Source organism: Ambystoma mexicanum, chromosome 6q (assembly GCF_040938575.1).
Source record: "Ambystoma mexicanum isolate Mex_15411 chromosome 6q, UKY_AmexF1_1, whole genome shotgun sequence".
Classification (NCBI taxonomy): Eukaryota; Metazoa; Chordata; class Amphibia; order Caudata; family Ambystomatidae; genus Ambystoma; species Ambystoma mexicanum.
This window is the reverse complement of record NC_090937.1, coordinates 268279428-268303064: the sequence shown is the minus strand read 5'-3', so window position 1 is coordinate 268303064 and position 23637 is coordinate 268279428. Positions and strand designations below refer to the sequence as shown.

Here is a 23637-nt window from a genome sequence, read left to right as displayed (position 1 = left end):
TGCAAAATGTCAAATTTGACGACAGCCCTCGACTCTGCCCTCCTCCTTCTGAAGGAGGAGGGGGAGCCAAGAGTATCTTTTTTTGGGGCAGTGGTGCCTTATTTAGGTGAAAAGCCCCCCTGTCCAACACAGGAGGCCACAACCACGCCAGCCTGAAGAATTCTTTCAAAGGTTGCCCCGTGCTGGCAGCGCCGCAGCACCCCATTAAAGTGAAAATCTTTCTACTCCAGTGCGGGAGCAGCAAGCTTTTTACATTATTAGGGCGCCACTGCCAGGCCAGCTCAGGGAAGTCTTTCAAAGGCTCCCCCATGTGTGCGCAGCAGCCGCGCCAAACATAGGTAAAAAAAACTCCTCCCGAAGGCAGAGCAGCTTTTCATGTACATAGGATGCCACTGCAGCACCTGCATGGGGGACCCTTTTATTTTAGATAGGGCACCACGGCTGCTACCATGCTAGCACAAAGGAGCTTTGTAAAGGATGCTCCACTCTGGAGTGTCATAGGTTATGGCGCTCTAGGAAAATATTAGTTTGGCGCCCGCGAGGACTGCCGAGGTTGCCCAAGCCTAAGGCTGGCCCTGAAGTTTATAAACTGGAAAAGCTTCAATACACACATTTGGTTGCTTTATCCCAAAAAATAAATCAATTTTTGTTATTTTTTTAAATCTATTTGTTAAATGTGTACTTGTTTTAATGTCAAGAGATTACTTTATTTGTGATCTTTTTTTTGTTATAAACGTGTACTTGTATGCCATTTCAATGTTACCCTGGTTAAACTCATCAAAATAGGTCAGCTCTTGACAACTTGGTATTGTTGCACAGAACGCTCTTTGACTTTCCGGAGGGCTTTGGTATTAAATACACCAATTATGCCAACGACAACCTGTTGTTTTTTGAGCTGCCTGGGAACTATGATTTGGACATGGTCAAAAACAATTAGACATGTGGCTTGATTCAGAACTGGATGATCACCAATTCATTGGCCCTTAATAATAATAAAAACTGAATTGATGATTGTTGGTTCAGACCAACACATTAAAAGACTTGAGGCCAAGTATAGCCAGTTCAAAATCTTGATTGTACCATTCAAGTTAGTCCTTTTGTGAAGACTCTAGCAGTCTATCTTGACTCAGGTCTCACTATGAAGAAACATGAATTGCATGTAAAAGCTTCCTCTGCCTATGCTACTGAATTGATTAGGAATATTAAGCCATATCTATCAACTTCTAATGTATCATCATTGTCATCAGTGGCCTCTGCATTGGTCAACACTAGAATTAACTATTGTAACAGCTTACTGGCTGGCACCTCTATAGGAAATCTAGAAACCCATCAGGTAGCTCACAGTGGAGCAGTGAGAGCAGTATGTGGGCTGGGCAGAACTCATCACCTTACCAAGGCAAGGAGATCTTGACATTGGCTGCCAGTTCATCATCGTATATATCATAACATTCTTTCCATCACCCGCAAGTGTCTCACTGGCAAAGTACCTGACTACTTGCTGAACTGGCTGCATACGGCTCCCATCACGCAAATTCTTCACTCTAATGTATCTAACAAACTATTCTCCCCTTAATACAAGCTGAAAAACCTTGGTGGCACCAGTTTTGATGTCTGTGCACTAGGCCTATGGAACTCTCTTCCACCCAATATATGCAACATCTCATGTCTTAACAGCTTTAAGAAGGCTATAAAGACTTACCTTTTTAATTCAAAGGATTAGGCTGCCCTCGTATACTGCATTGCTTATTTCTGGACTCTGGCAATCCTTTGATTTGTTTACTCTACTAATCTGTTTGTGTTTTATGTGCGCACTGTGTCCTATGGTTGTGTTACGTGTAATAAGAAATGAATAATAATAATCATCATAATAATCATAATAATAATAATAATAATAAAAAGTGACAAGTGGACACATACCTCACTTTGAAAAGTTCATGATTATTCCATAAACTAAGCGTATGCCTTTAATGCAAGGTTGCACTTGTCTGTGAGAAACAAAAGGGGTTTCAGAACTGTTTTCCAGCGGGCCAAATACTTATTTCTTTATGGTTTGTCAAGCACTACACTTACCAAAGTATTGAATAAGGCCCGAGGTTTAGGATCCTCTATGGTTGGGGACATCCCCTAAATTCACACTAATTTGTTGCAGCTGCTATTTTTTTAAAATGGCCATAATGCTTTCAAAGGAGAAAGGGAGTGTAGCCGAGTTCGGCATGGACACTGGATCAATAACTGTTGTTGAGACAGTTGCTATGTTGGGCCAACAAAATGGCTGAATGTCATTCCTTAATCCAATTTAGAAGGGAATGAGTTTACGGTTTTGAAAAAAAGGGTGACCAAAGCTTTATGTTATACTAGCAGGTGTGCCCTTTGATTTGCACGGCAATTCCTAGGACTGAAGTATGTAAGCTTGAAATGCCATACCCGTATGTGTATGGTTGAAGCATGCAAGCTTCGTACTGTTGAGGTTGCATGCATTCATCAACTTCCGTGGGAAATGAAGTTCCTGTAATTATCATGAGAGATTTGCCACAATGTGATGGACAACATCATTGACATTTCATGTCACCCGCATTACTACAAAAGCACTGATTTGTGTCACCCGCATGAATTCAAAAGTGAGTGCCGCCAATGTCAGCTAGAATGTGTGTGGAAAGTTTAGGGACAATGAACTGCTGACGTTTTCATGAACTGCTGAACTTCAGGAACAATGAACGTAGATATGTGGCAGAGCTACGGCGTGAAGAGCCATATGGCAGGGGTAAGCATCGCACACTGTACAGTTTTATAATTTTCTACATTGTCTACACCATGTAACCTACCTATATGCCAAATTTCAGGTTTGTAGCATCTTGGGAAATATGCTGAACATGTCGAACAGACACACACATAACCAAGCGTTTCGGACTGCTTAAAAAAACACTTTAAAATAAGAAAATTAGAAAAATGTATATTTTATACTTTTCACATTGTCTACACCATAGAACCTACCCACATGCCAAATATCAGGTTTGCAGCATGTTGCGAAGTATGCTGAACATTTTCGAACAGACACACACACACAAATATCCACAAATGTCCCTTTTATTACAGGACCTGCAGTAGTGGCCCTGTAGTTATAGTTAAGTTGCTCAACCCATAGGAAGAACACTTTTTGGGTAGCTTATAACTTTGCTCCCACTGGACGAATCCTCACGAAACATTGCAGAAAAAGTATATGGCCCTTCGGTTTTTCCCATAGATGCAATGGAAAAGGTTTTTGGCTCACGCCTACAGCCCAAACCGCTGGACGGATTTTCACCAAATATGCGCCAAGAACATCGGTTTGGTACCGAAAGCCAAAAAGTAGGTTAAACAAAATGAGTGATATCTGGGTTTGGTCCGTTGACACACTTTCCTGTTCGGTTTGCGGATGGGCCTCCTATTGCCCCAGAGGGTGGTGTAATGTCCGCGGATATCGGATGCGCACGCTGATTGGATGGTGAAAAGCATGAGTTGCGTCATAATTTTGGGAAACGCCCACCATGTTGGATTCATGGACAAAGCCCTTTGCCCGTGAACATCGCGGTAAAAAAACATATTAAAAAATACAAAATTGCACTTGTCAAACTATGAAACAATCTCTGGGGAGGAGAGGGGTGATGAAGATGGGATGGGATATGGCCATAAAGAGCCAAAAAATTGTCAGTTTTCCACCTTCGGAGCTCGCTGACAGTTCGGGACATCCCTGTAATGTTCGCGAACACTTCAGATGTTCGGGGGTCATCCATACATATTTTTGCATTACACGGTTGGTGAAAAGCAGTTTTTGGATATTGTATAACTTTGGTGCCACTTAATGAAACTGTATGAAAGTTTGTGGTATTATCCTAGACGTGATCTGGAAAGGTTCTACAAAGTTTGGTACAGTCTTGCCAAGAGGGAACAAAATTAGAGGGTGGGAAAGGCTTATAAATGTGGTGCTGTTTCACAAATCTGGACACACGTTTTAAAAAAAGATTTAATACCCGAATTGGAATGTTTTTGCAAAGTTTGGTGGGATTCTATGAAGGGGGATAAGAGGGGGGTTTCAACATTTTAACATGGGTTATAACTTTGTTGCTATTTGATGAATGTGCACAAAATATTTCAGAAAGATTATAGACCGAACCTTGAATAGTTCTGCAAAGTCCGAATGGATTTTGTCAACTGGGAGCAAAGTTATATGACTATTTTATGTATGTATATTTTGACACTTTTGAAAAAATAAAACATGGATGGATTTGCAGGAAAGTTGTGCAAGGAGCATTCGCAAGGACTTGAAAGCATGGTTTTGCAAATATTTCCGTGTTTTATCTTTTGAAAAGTGCCAAAATGTAGGTACAAAAAATAGTGATATTAACAAAATGTTTTCATTGAATATATATATATATATAGATAGAAGATAGATAGAAAGATATACACTAGACCACTACTAGTGTAAAACCATTGCCATGTTAGGTGTGTTCTAGATGAGTTTCAGAGGGCGTAGAGTAGAACCAGGCAGATTTAGAAAGAGGCTTTTGCAATAGTCCAGCCTAGAGAGAACCAGAGCTATGGAGACAGTGAGCTTCTGGGGGAAGGAGAGGAAAGGAAGAATACCTCTGAGGAGGTGCAGCTGGTAGTGTGACTTCTTAGAGACGTCAGAGATGTGAGGAGAGAAGGAGAGTGTGGAGTCGAAGATGACCCCAAGGTTTTTAGCCTTGCAGGTGGGAGCAGGAAGAGGGCCAAGAGAGGCCGGCCAGAGATCTACAAGAAAGGAGGGAGTGGGTGTGCCGATGAGGAGAATCTCGTTCTTACTGGGATTAAGGCAGAGATCATTGGCGGCACACCACTCCTGGATAGCAGACAGACAGTCAGAGATGAGGGATGGAGAAGAGGTGGCTGAAGGTAGCCTGAAAATGAGCTCAGTGTCATCAGCATAGCACTGAAAGGTGAGGCAGAGAGCGGCCAGGGAGAGAAGTTAGACCCCTGGGGGACACCACAGGAAGAGAAAAAGATAGCAGAGAGGAAGGACCCAAGTTGGACCTGGGAGGGTCGGTCAGAGAGGAAGGAAGTCAGCCATACCAGGGCCTGACCAGTGATACCGAGGTTATCACGTAGACAATTTAGCAGGATTGCATGGTTGACAGTGTCAAAGGCAGAAGAGAGATCAATAAAGATGAGGACGCAGGGGGTGTTAGAGTCAAGGTTGGAGAGCAGGTCTTCACGGATGTTCAGGAGAGCAGTTTCCGTGCTTATGGCAGCTCTGAAGCCAGACTGATGGTCGTGAAGACAACCAACAGATTCAGTGTGGAGATTAAGCTGGGAGATGGCCAGTTTCTCCAGGAGCTTGCCCAGGAAGGGAGTGATGGAGATTGGGCGATAGTTAGCCGGGCAGGAGGGATCGGCAGAGGGTTCCTTTAGAAGAGGGTGCACAAGGGAGTGCTCCAGGGGGGATGGGAAGACTCCAGTGGCAAAGGAGTAGTTGCAGAAATCAGCCAGGGCAGGAGCAAGGGTGTCAATGTGGTCCTTTATGGTTTTGGAGAAACAGGGGGAACCTGTTTTGATGAGACTTTCATAGATCGGACTTGTCTAGAAACCTTGTCTGCGGAGAACAGGGGAAAGGCAGAGGATGGAGGAGGGGTGGCTGCAGAAGGGACAGAGGAAGAGCGGGGAGTTTAGGGAGGGAGGGGGGAGGAGGAGAGTGAGGACAGGATGTCCTGAGTTTTAGAGATGAAGTGATAAGCCAGTGCTGTGCAGAGGGCCTGAGTAGGGACAGGAGAGGTAGAGACTGCGGCAGTATTGGCCAGTTCCTTGCAGATTTTAAAGAGTTCAGCCGAGTTGTTAGATGCCGCTGAGACGTGGGCTTGGATATGAGCTCTCTTCTTGGTGAGGACAGAGAGCCGTTATTGCCTTTGTAACAGGCAGCAGGCCAGTTTGTCAGAGGATGTACAAGAAGCATGCCATTTCTTCTCAGCTACCCTGCACTTCCATTTAAGGGTGACGAGGTCTGAGTCGTAGCAGAAGTTGCACTTGGCTTTGGGCTTCAGGCGGATCCTCATGACAGGATCAAGGATATCAAGAGTATCAGATATTGAGAGTGGAGAGGGCTGTGTCAGGGTGAGAGTCAGCCAAAGGGGGAGTGGTGGGTGAGAAAGTGGCGGCGAAAGCCTCAACTGATACGTGCTTCATGGGTCGGATGACGGAGAAGGTGGGTGGCAGTGATGGAAGTGGCTTGGCCTGTGGGGTAGAGAGGGTGAGATGGAAGGAAAGGAAAATGTGATCACTCCAGGAGAGAGGAGTGGTGAGAGGTACCGAAAGGGGAAGATCTGAGGAGATCAGAACATCCAGAGTGTGCCCTGCAGAGTGAGTGGGGCCAGAGGGGAGAATAGTGAGTGAGAGTTGCAGAGGTCATGAAAGAGTCCAGAGGGAGGACAGGAGGCATCCAGGTGGATGTTAAAGTCTCCAAGAAGGAGGAGGTTAGTGGTCGAGGCCAGCAGTGAGGAGGAGAGGTCCGCCCACTCAAAGAGGAAAGAGGAGAACTGACCATGTGGCCCATGAATAGTAGCCACAGTAAGTGAATGCTAGGGGGGAGAGAGAGAGAGGGCCTCATTCCAACTCAGGCGTTAAGGGGTTTACGGCGCCGTAAACGGCGCCGACCCTTAACGCCTGATTACAAGGTTCCCTTTGCAGGATCCCTGTTTAACGCCTGCTTTTTGCAGGCATTAAAAGCCATGCCGCAAAGGGACCTTGGCGATAATTACGGCACCGTAATTTACGGTGCCGTAATTATCGCCTTTCCCCATTCCCATTATGCCCTATGGGGCAAAAATGGGAATGGAGAAGGGGCCATTGGTGAATGGGGAATTACCGCCCCACTCACCTTGGAATGGAGCGGTAATTCCGCCATCCACCATGGCGGAATTGCAACCTTAGCGGCATGGACCCTCCGCCAAGGTTGTAATGAGGCACAGAGTCTGCAGATGAGGCATTCAAAAGAGGAGTAGGCCTACGTAGGAATGACAGAGGCAGGAATCCACTCGGGGAAGATCAGGGCTACACCCTCTCCCAGCAGTTGAACCTGGGCGCGGAGAGGATCTTGTAGCCATCAGGGAGGAGCGTGTCAAAGCTTGTGACAGAGCTGTCCGTGAATCATGTCTCAGTGAGACCGAGGCCATCAAGGTCAAGTTCTTCCAGAAGGCGGAAGATGTCAGAGGAGTGTTTGACAGCTGAGCGAGAGTTAAGAGTGGCAATGTGGAGAAGGTTGCCATCCTTGAAGGACTTCCGGGGAGGGGTACAGATCAGAGCTACGCCCTGTGGAGGTGTTGAAGGAGCCCAAGGGGGGCAGAGAGGGAGTGAGAGGGCAAGGTAGCCGAGGAGGAGGCAGCAGGGGGAGGCAAGGAGGCCGTGGAGTGGGGAGAGGGGACAGCAGGAGAAGAAAGGAAATTGATGAGGCGTGGGAAGCGTCTATCAAAGAGGTGAAGGTTGTCCTGAGGGACTTGGACCAGGACGCTCCCATTTGAATAAACATTAATGATGACCTTAGAGGAATGGAAGGAGGCCAGGAGGGCATCCCACCAGGTGCCACCATTAATAGGAGAAGAAGAGAAAGGAGAGAGCACAGAGACCATATGGTCTGGCGAGGGGACGACAAAGAGGATGTCGGTGAGAGTTTCCTTGGAGGAGGCCCTGGTATAGTTGTCAGCAATAGGGAGGCCTGGGTTGGAGACCCGGATGTCCTTTTTGAACTTCTTCCTACCAGATTTCGAAGGAGGGCAGGATAGTCAATAGAGAAGCAGTTGGAAAAGATAGGAGAGACAGCGAGCACCACAGAGTAGGAGGGGAGAGGAGAGGGTTGAAGGGAGAGGGGGACACTAGGGAAGGACACCGGGCAGGGTGCAGGCAGACGAGACAGCGAGCGGCAAGAAGGTTGAGCAATAGGACAAGACGACAACACTCAGGATTAAGAATTATCCAAGTGTACGTTTCAAGACAGGGGGAAAAAACCACCATCTGCATTTGTAAAAATCTTAAAAGTCTGATTGAAGCCGAAGTGTCTTGGCCTCATTACGGGCTCAGCTGTACAGAAGAAATGTGGTGGATAATTCTGTCAGTGACATTTTTTGGAATTACTGACATTTTTACTGCACCAGTGAGTAGAGGATTCCAATTTACCTCCAAAAAACTGTGATTTTTGCGTGGGTGTTACTGCTCATGGTAAATCCACTAACGTCCCTACAGGTTCCTTTGTCTTCCAAAAACTGAGATTTAGACCACCATACCACAACTCGTAATAAACTCACGGTAAACGAGTTTGGTGGAAAATTGGTAGATTTACTGGTGATTTACCACCAAACCCATAATGAGGCCCTTTGGTTTAAGGAAGGTGGGACACTGGGTGCTTCATTAGTTAGGTGCTCACTTGAAGGTGTTTGAAGGCCTGCCACCTACATCGTTGGCAAAACCCTGATCTAGCTTTAACATCCATCAGCTTTTATGAACGGTTAAGGAGCTCAGATGGCAGCACAACCAATAAACTATAAACAACGTTTTTTCAGGTTCAGGTTGGTACATTTTGACAGATTGATTTGTTGGGTTGTAAGTGATAGGTTCTTCATGTTCGCTATACTTTGCTGTGTTCAGAATAATATTGGTATATCCCCTACATTGACATTTTTGCATTCTCTCGTACATTGTTTTTTTGGAAAGAGCCATCCTTACAGCAGTGCCTATGTCTTCTGACCAGTTCCACAAATGACATATTGTTCTTAAAACATGTGGGATCTGCGCTCTAGGCAAGTATAGCAGAGTTTCTGAAAATCTTCGTTTTGCTGGTTTGTTGATGAATATATATTCCTATGTCCAAAAATGTTGTTGGCTTCTCTAGTGCACATAAAAGTAGTTATCATTCCAATGATTAGTGCAGCTGTGGTACACCCCACTTTTGCGGACCTACACTTTCACAGAATGTCTTTATTTCATTCAATGTTTCCCCTTTTTTGTTGTAAAATGCATATGGTAAGTTGTGGTGAGGTATATATGAGGCTGGGGGGTGCGGGTGGTAAGTTGGAGACGCACGGGCTTTTCCTCGTATTTGGCGGTAAAACAAGTGGAAAAATGGAAAGAATTCGGCAAAAGTGTAAGTCGGCAAAAAACAGTTGGCAATCATTCACAGAGCCTGCAGCTGTACAAGGTTTCCATTCCATGCAATCAAAATATTGGCAATTCCTCTTCCCGAATATACTGGTGAGGTTCTTATGACAGAGCCAGAAATCACATACTTGTTGCTCAAAATAGTCTTTGAAAATATTAGTACATCAACAGTATGTTTTCTTATATACATTTTAGTATTTCTAAAATCATGCAATTATGTTCATAAAAGCTTGTAGACATTCTTTGATACTCTGAATTCCCAATAGGCGTTGAAAACTGTTTTTTAATGCTGCAAAGGCATGAGCAGGTAGTATTGTGTTGACCTTGGTGTATTGTGCAAGTGCTGTGAAAATGATCTTTGAATGAAAAAAAAACAAACTTGAAATTCAGTGTGTGTTGTAAGCTATGCCACGTTAACTTTGTGCCCCTCCCGTTGTGCAGCCCATGAGCACACTGATATCACTGATGACATCATAGATGTCATCACTTACAACATCACGTATCACATCATCAATAAGAGCACGCTGATGACATCACAACACATATCATGGGAAATTAACCGTCAGAGTGAAAGATTCTCTTTCAAGACATATGACAAACATATTGTATGAGTATATGTGTAGTGCATTATAACAGAAATAATACATACATGTGTACCGCCTATTGGGATAAAGGCCACTGTGCATGGCTATGAGTCTTGGCCAGTGGCCCAATGACACGCCATTGGGGTAAAGTGGACAGGTAACGTGGCAACTGACAGTGGCTGTCATCAGTGTGCTCTAGTTTCCAGTGATTTCATCGATTTGCAATTTCATGAGTGATGTCATCAGTGTGCTCATGGCCTGAGAAACTGGGGTACAGAGTTAAGGTAGTGTAGCTCCCAACATTTGACAAATCTTAATGGTTATGTCTTGTGCAACCATCACCTAAACGTCACTTAAGATAACGTGTTTTTACTGACATATACATACATTTGCACGGGTATTTGTTTTTAATTTGGCTGTAAAAAAGTGTCACTGAAACATGAGCTGGCACTGTTTGCGAATGGAAGCAGCCCAACATGGACGGCTGTCACTTTTCAAATGGTAGCCAATCAGTTCTGCTTAACTGCTTGTGTGCTCACAAATCACTATAGATGCCATTGCCAGTTGAACGGAGGCGGGCAGGAAGGAACGTGGGGAGAGAAGGACTCAGGTTGCAAGATGCCACCACGAGCAGCAAAGCCCATTTTACACGTGGAACATCTGGCACAATGTTTGCAACATGTGCTTTACAGTGAACTATGTGACTACATAGTTACAAAACGTTTATTTGATAGAGATTTGATCCTTCTTGAGGCTTCCTTGGAAAGGGATCGCTCACTGATTGGGGGCAATCTGAGCTCATTTTTGGCAGTAATTCCGAAACTATCCCATTTTTGGTGAAGATATGAATTACCACCAATTTTACCACACCACCATATTGCTGGAGGTAAATCTTCCAACTCAATGCAAAAAAGTGGTGGATTTACAGCGGGCAGAATTACCACCTGCAGTAAATCTTCCAAATCATAAGTGGAGTCCTAAACACTCCAAAAATGGGGATTAGATCCACCATGCTGCCACTAGTAATCAAGCGGTAAAATCCACCAGAACAAGGGGTGGTAACAGCAATCAAGTTTGGCAGTATTTTGCAGAAATACCACAGGATTTCCATAAAACTTGGATTACCTCAACGTGCCAAGTGATTGGTGGATTGTTTCCAGGCTTGATTATTTCATTGAACTGGCCCCAATGGAAAAGATGTACTACTGAACCTTATTTGTCACTGAAGGTTTAATTAATGCTGTAAAATGAAGGCACAGCTCCCTTAAGGAATCTAAGAGGTGTTCTCTATTCTATAACAGGAATGACAAGATAATAAAATAAGTTCAAATCTGGTCCACTACTTTTTACTGCACCATATGTCATTCAATTGTTTATTGCATAATGTAAATTAACTTGACAACATGATTTTTTATTCTGTACATTATGCAGCACAGATAGACTTGTCCCAGCGTCTCCATTCCTTTGATGACATGTTGACATTTATTTATTTATTTTGAGGTTGTGCACAGCCCCTACACGTCATCTGACCGTTTCTTCAGGGCACTAGGTATTCTTGTATAGCAAACAATGAACACAAACAATGATGAGATGGCTGTTACAGGAATGTTTTTGCAGATGTTATGAGGCTGTACTAAATGTTCCTTCTGCTTTTGCCACAGACATCATCTTTTCGGAATATCCATTTTTGCTGACGAGGTCTACTACTCAGAGTGGGAAACGGGCATCATCCGACGCTCTAACAAGCGTACGGGGAAAGAGGTGGTTCGGTATTCACTGAGGCCGCCACTGTTTCCCCCTCCTCAGCTTAAAGTTGTGCATAGACTGGCTCAGCCTGCTGCCCAGGCTGATTTTCACTATGCGGGTAAGTTGTTGGGAAAAGCGATAACCTCAAAATAATTATATGATACGATATTTAATTTATTTAAAATACCTTTGGCCACATTCCCAAACATGCCTGTTTTTCGCAACAATCACAGTTGATTGCAGCATTTTCAAATGGATGAAACTAACTGATTCAAAGATACAAATATAACAATGTTCTAATGCACTCTTTATTATGAACTAATCAGAGATGTAACTAAAAGATGTCAGAAGGCTACTGGACCCACTACAATATTGTCCTTTGGCTATGAGATTGCTTCATTTGGCACATTCGTTCCCTGCCTCTCCCTCCCTTCACTGCCTCTCCCTTGCTGACTTCCTGGCTGACACTGACTTTGCACTGGTTGGCTGGCCGCCCTCTGATCTCGGGCCCAGGACCCCTCCCCCGCCAGTCACACTCCTGCACTGCCCTCCTGGCAACCCCGCATTTGGGGACTGTTTTCTGTATCCCTACAGTCCCACTACTGGCACTTGACACCTGTTGTCTGCACTTACCCTTGCACTTGCCACCTGCTGGCCGTGCTTTACCTATTGTTATTTATTTTCTTATCCCATGCACTGCACTGTCCTCTCCCCCTTCCCACCCCGTACTACTCCCCCCTCCCCTTCCCATGCACTTGCGCGATCTGAATAACACCTGGCCTAGTAGGATCGTTGTCTGTTTTCCCTCTGTTCACCTCCCTTGCCTCGTTGCGCCTTGAAACACCTGTGTGTGCGTTATAAATGCCATATCAAATGATATCATATTACCCATGTATCTCACCTCTTATAATGAATGTATGCTATGTTTATAAATCAGAAACCTTTTGCCGCCAGTGGAGTAACTTTGCAGAAAATGTTGGGAGGGACATGACAACTGAAGGAAAGAGGTGGGATGAAGGGAGCGCGGATGGTGGCTCTGAGGGATCATTTCGGCCCAGTTGTTAAAAATAATTTGGTTGAATGGTAGATTTGATTGAATTCGGTCATCAACATTAGTTCGAAGCCGAAGATACCGAACATGAAGAGAAGTGGTTGCAGGGGTGGCCCCCCCTCAGTCCATATTCGGTATTTATGGTTCCGGCAGTTGCAGGGGTATCCCCCACTTCCTCAGCATTGGTGGCAGGGGACCCAACAAAAAAAAGAAGAAAAGGGACGCTGCAGCGTCAGATCCGAACCGCGTTAAAGGGATGGATCTGACGCTGCAGGTTACAGGAGAGGCAGCAGATAGAGAAAAGGTATGTGGTGGGGGGTTTAGGGGCGTACTGGCGGTTTGAGAGGACATAGGCTTGGTTTTTTTGTACTGAGGTAAAAACATATTTGCAGCAACAATGACTACGGTTAATTCTGCAGTGATTTTGTACAAACAACCTAAATCCCTGAGGGATAACACTAAACTACTACACCACAAGAGTCCATTGCTGACGTGCTGTTATAACTTTCATAAGACTGGTAGCATATCTTTAAAATTAGATTGGGCCCCCACCCATCTTCAGCCGGCCTGCCATGCACCCAGTGATATAGATTTTTAAATGCCATATATCTCCAAACTTGGGTTCTGCACAGCACCTTATATGTCTATGTGCTGATACATATTTTCCTACAATATTCGGACTGATTAAAATTAGGTATGTTTTCCTGTGTTTAGTGTTTCCATTGGGAAAAACCAAGAACTTTTACACAGTCTGTTTTGGCTGGAAAGAAACATGTGTAGACTAAACAGAAGCATTAAACATCAACAGGGAACACGTAGAGTGGGCCCCTTTTAGGCATTTACTGCCCAAGTGGTAAAGCATGCTGCGGGTGGAAGGCGACAAACCAAGGGAAAGGCCAACCAGACAGAACACAACTGATTCCTTGAAGATATTAGATATTTGGGAATATCTCGAGTGGCGAAATATACAGTAATTGTGCATCCCATATCACACTTAGATAAACTGATATGGCAAATGTTGCATTTCCTTCTTTACCATTCTCTCACTAACAGGGACAATTAATTTTTCCACAGCCTACAAGAAATTGTGAAAGTGTTAACAAAACGGAACAGTATTTGCATGTTTCCCTTTATTGGAAGCTTTGGCACTGGTGTTTCCCAATCTATAGCCTATTGAACAACAAAACATTGTGCTTTGGTTACAGCATTAGTAGTAGTTAACCACCTGAATCCATTTTGATAGTGGGGCGAGATGAGTGAACGCCCCATCTGATTGTGTAATGGTGCGTGCCGTTAGGGAGTGGGTTGACCCAACTGCTACCTGATGTGTCTTTCCGGGCGTGGAAGGAGTGGCATCCTGCAGGCTCGCCCTCCCCTCAGGAACATGGTATATTGCTTCCTCCCGTGGAAAGATCATTCCCGCATTAAAAGGCAGAGCACTAGAATTCCCAACATCCTTTGGGACATATGGAAGTAAAAAAAAACAGGAAGCTAGCAGCCCTTGGCAGAGGACAATGAGGGCAGAATAGGGAAGCACTGTAAGTATGAGTGGCATCGAAGGGGATCTCAATGCACCTAAGAGTGTTCAGGGAAGACTGAATGCAAAAACAAATGAGTTCACAGACACTTCAAATTAACAGCCTACCTGTTGATACAGTGAACAGACAGCACATGATTTACTTGGTAGCAGATATGAAGATTAGTCTTGCTTGATTGATACAAGAATGTGCGACACCACAGAATACTGCAGAGCCACGAGCCAGAGTAGTAGCGATTCTAAAATGGTAAATATCACCCCAAGATCAGATAAACCTTTGGAGACAAACGAGGAAACTAATTGAGGTCAGTTACTACTTGATCAGTCGCAACAGCCTATTGATAATAACATAACAAGGCAATTGAAATGTCAAACAAGAACCAACCAATGCCAAGATCTGACGCAACCTTCTCAGAAAGGAACCCAGTCCTGAGTAAGTACTATAATCACCTACCAGCTCAGGGCTATGAGAAGAGCTTAGAAACATCATAACAGGCTGAATCCAAGAAGCAGACATGCTGAACTAGACTCTCTGGGCACTTGTGAACGTCGCCATCTAGGTAGCCAGTTAGCTTGAAGAGGCTAATCTTGTGGAAACTCCATCAAGGCAAAACAGAGACTGCCCCAGAAGGGATGATGGTGAGAAAGTGCAACTTAGGCCAAATACTTATGCATAGAAACTTGAGAATAGGAACCCCTGGAAGGATGGTGTGAAAATCATCCCACTAAATATCAAGCCCTCATTAACTTTTGAAGAGTCACTTCTTATCCCTATCAGGTAAAAACTGAAACAAGTACAGCACGCAGGACTATAAGATGATTAACAGCTCTGTAATACTATGAGGGAATTATAACAGTATTACTCAGCCAAATGTGAAAGTCCCACTCGCAACTCCGAACAAGAGTCAAAACTGTGTCCCAAACCAAAACCTATAGGTTTTGGTTTGGGACACAGTTTTGACTCTTGTTCGGAGTTGAATTCAGGGCTTCTTGTGCCTCACTCTATGGGGTGGACTTGGGAATGAGATTTGATTCGTACCTCTGTCACCCAAGCCTACAAATTAAATCCAAAAATTAGATAAAATCTCTTAAGTAAGAAAAGGAAGAAAGCCACTGGAATAAATCCAGCCTGGACTAGGCAAACGGCCCCTAAACCGAGCCTCTGGCCACTATCAATGGTGTCAGTCATTATGCATTGGCAACGTATACCTTATGCTGCTAACCACCTCGCACCATACTCCCTCTCTAAGTTACTGGCATTGACCGGGACACTCATATTCTGTCTCACACCCTGCTTGCAGCCCTATCACACACTAGCACACCTACACGCCTACTGCTCCCCCGCTCCCCTCTACTAAGGTTCAGCATGGCCTCCCACTTTGAATGTACAAAGCCATAGTTTTACAGTGCTCAACAACCTGCAGCACTATCCTATCTCAGCTATGGCCCTCCATACACACCCCTCCACCAACGCATACCTTAACTCCCCAGCATTCTGGCTTGAACACTTTGCCACCAAACCTACAACTGACCAACCATGCACTGCACCCTTGAGGAACCTCAGACTTGGTTCCAGGCTCCCAAATGCCTCACACCATCATACGAGTACCATCGGCACTATAACCTACCACCGGCAGTTGCAAAAGCCCATGTCACCTTATCACCCACTTTAACTAAGGACACGAACCCCTGCACTAGCACCTCACCGCCCTCTCCTAAAACCGTGATCAAGGGGACACTGATTAATGCCAGATCCCTCACAGCACACTCACTTGACATGGCCGATCTTATCATAACACATGACCTTGACTTCATTGCCATTACAGAAACCTGGATTCACGCTGCCTCAGGACCGCTTCTCTCACTTGCCATTCCCACACTGTATACCATCATTAGAAACGATCGCAACACCAGCCAATCCAAAGGAGGTGGTATTGCCTTCATACACAAAAACTCAATCTTCGCATCACCTCCTCGCAACAGATCACGTCAGCGGAAATACTCACAGTTAAATTAGCTCTAACCCCATCTCAGACAATTACTCTCTAGCTCATCTATAGGCCCCCTGGCTCTATATCTACATTCGCTGAAGACCTATCCTGCATTCTTGCAGACAATACTAAAACTAAATCTAAAATCATCGTACCAGGTGACCTTTATTTGGGTCTTCAAGACCCTAATGATGCTTCAGCTCACGTTATCAACACTTTGCTTTCCAACCTAGGCTTTACGCAACACATTAGCGAGCCAACACACACTAAGGGCAGAATCCTTGATTGGATAGCTGACTTAAATTGTGAAATCAATGTGGAATCTAACCAACCTTGTGCGTGGACAGACCACCACTTAAACACTTTCAGCATCCCTGCCTACACATGACATCGCACCTGCGATCACCACGAGAAATAAGAGAGACATAACATGAAAAATTACTCCCGCTTATCCTCCCAGCTCTCAACACACACGTCTCCTCTGGTACTGATCCAACAGTCCTAGTAAACCTGTTCAATCAGACTATGCTGAAAGCCCAGGGCCTCATTGCACCCTGTAACTCCAGGAAACCCAAACCACAGGCTCACCTCAACTCTTGGTTTACACCTCAGTTGAGACTTCTACGCAAACAAAAACGGAACTTAGAACCGCACTGGAAAGGTAACCCCACTGAAACTAACGAAGCAAGCCTTGCTCTAGCCAACTTGAACCACAAAGAGGCTATACTTCAGGCTAAAAACGACACATACAGTAAGTGTATCGAACAAGCCAAATCAAACACTAAAGAGTTATTCAAAATACTAAAAGAATTGGAATCACCAGTCACACCACTTGACACTTGTATCAAAGATAGTACCTGGTGCGCCAATATTCAGAAGGCGCTCATTGGGAAAATAGCCATTCTCCAAACTAAAATCAGTGATAAAAAAACCTGCCTTCAGATTGACTCATAACCCATAATCCATCAGGATAGAAATAATCCCATCGTCCACTCTCAGAAACCATTCAGTTTCTCGCCCCCCTCCATAACAGAAGTAGAAAACATTATTAACAATATCAAACCTTCCAATTGCCAGGGTGACTTATGTCCCACCCCCATTATCAAGGAGGCCTCTCATTACTTAGCTCCCTTCATTACCACTTTCATAAACTCCTCATTTAGCTGAAGGATTGTCCCTGACAATCTAAAGGTTGCCTGGGTCATACCGCTTCTCAAGAAACCCTCTTTGGATGCAAGCATACCAACTAACTACAGGCCCATCACTACAGTGCCGTTCCTGCTAAAAGTCTTTGATCGAGATGCCTACTTGCAGATCCAAGATTATTTGGAAACTAATAAGGTCTTGGGACTTAGACAATCGGGTGTCCGTCCTCGGCACGGAACCAAAACCACCCTTATTGATCTTAACACACAGATTGAAGACCTAAAAGATAAGGGTAAACTGGTTCTTTTACTCCTACTAGATTTATCTTCAGTGTTCGACCTAGTAAATCACCAAATCCTCTGTCAGCACCTCAAACCTGCTGCCCACTTCTCGGACAAAGCTACAGCCTGAATCAGTTCATTCCTGGACAATAGATCCATGAGGGTTTTCTTTCCCTCTGCTACTGCTGAACCGTCACCAGCCACCTGTGGGGTACCACAAGGATCATGTGTTTCACCTAAACTCTATAACGTGTTTACGAAGCCACTGTTTGATATCCTGGACTATCTGCTTGTCACCTACACCAATTACGTGGATGACACCCAGATACTCATACCCATTACAGGTGACCACATAGCTGACACACTTGCCATAAACTCTACCTACCAAGTCATCCAAGCATGGATGGCGCAACACGAACTTTGTCTCAATGATGAAAAGACAGATATTCTCATCCTAGGCTCCCCCCAAAGACTCAACAAACTAGACCCATTGTTTAAATCTTTTGTCATCGATGGTAACATCTTCAAAGTTACAAAGGACACTAAAACCCTAGGCACCTATATTGACTCCACCCTCTCCCTCGCCAGACAAACTAACGCAGTATCCTCTTCCGCAGCGTATACGTGTAAGCTTATTACGGCATGCCGACCTTTCCTATCACCAGCCAACTGCATTACATTAGCCAGGACTCCGGTAATGTCTAAAATTGATTACTACAATGTACTTTATCTCGGCACCAACCAAGGCAACATCAATAAGCTACAGATCATCCAAAATAATGCCATCAGACCCGCACTAAACATCCCCAAGAACCATCATATATCTGATACCAGACATAGTTTCCGATGGCTATCAGTTACACAAAGAGTCTCTCTCAAAACCCTTGCACTGACACATAAATGCCTTGCAAACCAAGCACCCAGCTATCTAGCCAGCAGATTCGCTTACCACACTACCAACAGACCCCTTAGAAGTGCCCAGACCAACTGCCCCACCATACCCCGCTTCAACCTTCAACGATCTGGTGGAATTAGCTTCCCAGTAATGGCGGCAAAGCTTTGGAGATCTCTACCAAACATCCTTAGAGCCGAACCTTCCTTCCTGGCATTCAAGAGTAAGGCCATAGCATGGCTATCTGGCCAAGACCTGCCTTTGAATCAATCAATGTAATTATGTGTCCTCCTAATTAGAATCTGTATATAATTTGTAAATATTTTCATGTATCTTGCACAGCCTAATACCCATCTGTGTTTATGCTTATACTATGGTGTAACGTAAGTAATGCGCCTGGATGCCCTTGGGCCAGGTGCGCTTTATAAATAAATAAAATGCAAATACAAATAACATTAAATCTCATGGCATTAGCCACAACCAATATGGAAATCATGATACCATGTTAAAACGATCACGCGAATGGAGGGAATGCCTTTAATAAATCACGGCCCAATTACCACATTTGAATATCACAGACAAGCACTTAGAGTTCACAGCTACCTTGGATGAGTCCAACGCTTGAAATAACTCCACACTATATATCTCACACACCAAATAGCATTATTTGTGAAACCAGGCACTATGAACCACCAAAATATGAATGTATATGTTGCATTTTCACCATGAACCGGATATATGGCGAAGCAAAGTCAAGACAATCACCCAGAAGGACCCACCAAAATACATGGATAACTCAGACTCATACCACTATCCCAAACCACAGGGCATGATATAAACAGCAACAGGAAACTTGGCACATACCAGAAGAAGTACTATAGACAACTACTCCAAGCAACCGCTAATCAGGACCCCAAACTAAGATACCAACAATTGGTACACAAGGTAAGCGACCAGCTTGCACGAATCAACTAAGATCTTAAATAAAACCACACGCTAACTGCATGGTGGCTCTTCCTACGCACCAGCAGCTTAAACTAATTTATTTTTTCACTCCCTTATCTCCTCAGAACCACAGAAGTTTACTCACTAGTGAACAACAACAAAGAAAAAGAATCTTCATGTTTGTATAAGCAGAATAACATGTGTGTGTTACAACCATGAAATGTATACACTAAATGTGAAATGTTCCAAAATATTCAAACAATGAACAAAGTAAATAAAGTGCCTTGATAAAGCCCAAGGAAGGGCAAAACAATAGCAGGTGCAAATAAATGTTGGCAGAAATGTTTTTTTAAGAATGATACTTCTTGCACCAAGAAAAGTCACTTCAAATAACTGAAGGACATACACTAAGTGAAGTAACTTGTGTTTTAATTATGAATGTGAAACAATTCAAACAAGCACTAGGTGAAGTAACCTATGTTTATGAGATGAATGTAAAACAAATGGAATAAAGTGCAAACACTGTATATAAAAACAGCAACAAGTGTGTACCTCACAATAATTACTTAAACTGGGAACCTGTGAGGACAGCTGAACTAGGAAGTGCAAAGGCTCGCATAGGAACAAAACCATTAGACTTCCGACTGACCGACTGGTGAATATCGGTCCCTATTGAGCCATTCAGCCAATGATCTCCAACTAATTTTGGACAAGTCAGTTAATAAATAGACGTACCAACAGAAAGGAACCCAAACAGACTAAACCACGGGCGGAGCGCACGGACTCGTATTACTCACCAAAAGCAAAAAAGATAGTGTGAAAATAGGCTGCCTGAAAAGGAACCTGAACGTGGGTGGGGGCTTTACATATTATGCAGAGACTCCCAATGTCTGGGGGTCACCTTAAGTGAAGCTTTTTATTACACATTTAAACACAGTACATGCATTGCTAAATTGCTCAAATAAAACAGCAATGTTATCTTACATGACATAAGTAGGTGAGACGAAGTCAGCTCTGAGTTGAATTTTTGAAGAGGTAGAGAGAATTTTCGGAAGCTTTTTGCCCATTTGGCTGAGATCAGCTGGCGCCTCTAATGCATTTTCTGTTTTATACCCTGCTATTAGTCATGTGAGAAAGAGATTTTTAATGCTGTTGTCCAGCTATAATTGATCTGCTAGATGTTATGAATATGTTTTTTACGAGGTCCCCTAAACTGTGCGCTAGAGCAGCATTCAGGTTGCGAAATATGAAATTAAAACCGCTTCACTGAGGCTTTTATAATGTTACACTGTCCAATTCGGAGTATTATTAAATTGGAACGTAGTGTTTTTATTGAGGTATTGTACTATTTTATTGTTTCATGTATTGGAATGTTTTGCGCATTTATGGAAAGTTCAATTTCCAAAATAAAGCTTAACTTACTAGCTGACATCTTCAAATATTGACATGCTATTCCCAATCAATTAAAATTCAGAAACAGTGATTAGCAACAGTTGAAAGCATTTAATTAATTGATACAGTTACTTAAACTGCAATTATGATGTCATGTCAATCTGGAAAAACCAATGTAGACAATTTACATCCATTACAAAATACCAAGAAGCAAGAATGCAATATCTGGGCTGCCTTAAATTCAGTAATGTGTATTCCTATTTGGTATCAAATTAAGGTAGTTAAGGTTCAGCCTTGAAAAAAAAAGACTGGACAAGACCAAGCCACTCTGAGATTTGTATTCCAGGTCAGAGGCAATGCAATTTTTTTTGTATATAATTTATTTAATTACACTTGGTGATACAACAAATACATTTAAGTCATGCATCGCTTACATTACAACACCGTAATTATACTCCCAGTTTACAAGCCAGAGCAGCTAATAGCACTGAGCTTGCTTACATTTGCGTCCGTGCCCCCTCTGGTACTCCCTCTAAGATAGTGACGGAAGTCCGCCAAAATATCCTTTGGTCTAATCGTCGGATGTACCAGAGACCCAGAAACCTCCTCTGAGCCATTGACCCATGTAACATAGTGGAGCCTTTCAGTCACGGTGGGTGGCTTATGATGTGTCCAGCCTAGGAGTATGCGTATTCTGGCAAGTAATAGTCCCAGATTCAAGAATCTACATTTGATTTCTGCTATTTTGCCCGAGCACCCTAGCACACACACCTGAGAGGATAAAGCCACTTGCTGACCAATCACAACTCGTAATGTTTCGCTCACTCCTTCCCAATATGCATTTAACTTTGTACATGCACAAACCATATGCAGTAAGTCCATCCCATTGTCGCACATCTAGGCCATTTGCCCGTACAATCTTTGTTGAACAGCCGGATCTTGGCTGGGGAGTACTGTAGCCGATTCACAATCATGAATTGGATAAGGCACCTTTTTTTGGGAAACTCTACACGTAAATCTCTTTCCCATTTTGCCTTAACATTTGAACTTCTCGGTCTTCGTTCCCCTAACAAGCGTGTCGTATAGTGTCAATATACTTTTAGCTCCCCGGCCGTTACTGCCTCGTATATACGACTCCCCAGGATTCACCTGCGGCTCGTCTGGAAAACTTGGCCAATTCCATTTAAAAGCAGATCTCATTTTCCATTAGTACATAGCATATAATATGGACTCCCCAACGATTTCTTTGTTGTCATCCCAAGCTATGAATTTCCCTTGAGCGTACATACAACCCACCATGTCTACACCCGTTCCTCTCCACTACTTTTCAATTGAAAGGTCTAGTGATGGAGCTAAATTATGTCATATGATAATACAATACCCCAAAGCCTGTAAAGCTTCGTCCAGGCTGTCCCTGTAGTCTCAATAGGATCCAATGGACCCCAAGATTCATAATGGCACCCTATAATATTGTCCATAAGGGACCGGGCCAGCCGCAGCCTTTTCTAGACAAAGATGTGTGCGGGGGAGCAGTCTTTCAGCTCCTCCCAGTATGATGCATATACTCCCTGATCAGCTACATAGTATAATTCAAAGTGTGGTGCCAAGATCCCCTCCTCCTCCGATGGGCAGGTCAAATACAGTGCACATTGCCTCAAACTCTTTAAATATCGCTCTGCCTGGCCATACTGCGATACTGTTAAATAGGTACAAACGTTTCAGGAGTACTAACATCTTAATTAAGGAGAGGCGACCCATCATTAACATTGGAATTTTCCCCCAGTTAGTCAGCTTGGTTTTAAATTGTGATAAGTACTTAGTAAAATTCAGTGATATTGTCACAGCTGATGTTTTGTGCATTGCTATGCCAAGGTATTTCAGGAAGGACGTCACAATGGGCATCCCATGTGCCTCCATTGGGCTAGAGGGAAGTCTGTCAGGGGAAACACGTCCGATTTGTCCCTATTAAGGTGTAGTCCCAAATATCTACAAAATTCTTCTACTGTGCCCAATACCTATGTGCCATTTACTAATGGGTCAGGAATGTATAATATACCATCTGTGTAGAGTGATATTAGTGTTGGGGGACCCCTGAGATGGAGGCCACACCCGCTGTGGCCGTGTCTCATCAGGTCTTGCAGAGGTTCAGTTACTAAAGCGAACAGTAGCGGGGATAGCAGGCAGCCCTGCCGCGTGCTGCCCTCTAGTTGTATAATCCCTGATATTGTCCTGATAGCACTTGCTCTTGCTATTGGTGCAGTGTGTAACTATTATACCCACAAGATAAATCGCGGCCCAAACCCATTATTCCTCAGTGTTCTGAAGAGAAACGGCCAAGTTACTGTATCAAAAGCCTTTTGCAAGTCCAATGATGTTGCAACCGTGCAGGAATCTGGTGCAACCATTCAAATTACATTATATAATCTACACACATTGAGAGATGTGGCTCTTCTAGGAATGAACTAGGAATGAACCCAGATTGATACGGATTTACAATGTCGTGGTACACTTTATAAAACTGTGCCACTAACCCATCTGTTCCTGGCGCTTTACCACGAGGTATTCCTAGCATCAGGCAATGTAATTGTTTTTAACAGCCACAAAGATATATTTAAACAAGCATTGGCAATGCCAACAGTTTGGGAGTTTGTGTAGACATGGGAAAGGCATTTGCTAGGCACTGCTGTGCGGTTAATAACTGCCCATTGATGCTAGCAGGTGCACAATGGTGTGAGTTCCTGCGCATCTAATGGCAGTGCCGGGCAAATTCCTAAGACTTATACACAAACCAAAACCTTTGGCTTTGCCAATGCTTATTTTTAACGTGACTTCATTGAAGGACATGCACAGCGCTTATGAAAAGAGTGGCTTATGGGAGACCTTGTTAGACATTTGTATTACAGCAGTAATCAGGTTTAA

General features: G+C 43.8%; 1 protein-coding gene across 3 annotated transcripts in view; it reads left to right on the top strand.

Moving 5' to 3' along the window:
* EGF (epidermal growth factor) overlaps nt 1-23637 on the top strand; it is a 775649-nt gene that overhangs the window by 150232 nt on the left and 601780 nt on the right. For all 3 annotated transcript variants that reach the window (XM_069630734.1, XM_069630733.1, XM_069630732.1), the window contains one exon: nt 11399-11601. In XM_069630734.1, coding sequence (XP_069486835.1) covers nt 11399-11601 — 203 coding nt within the window. The remainder of the gene's footprint in view (nt 1-11398; nt 11602-23637) is intronic.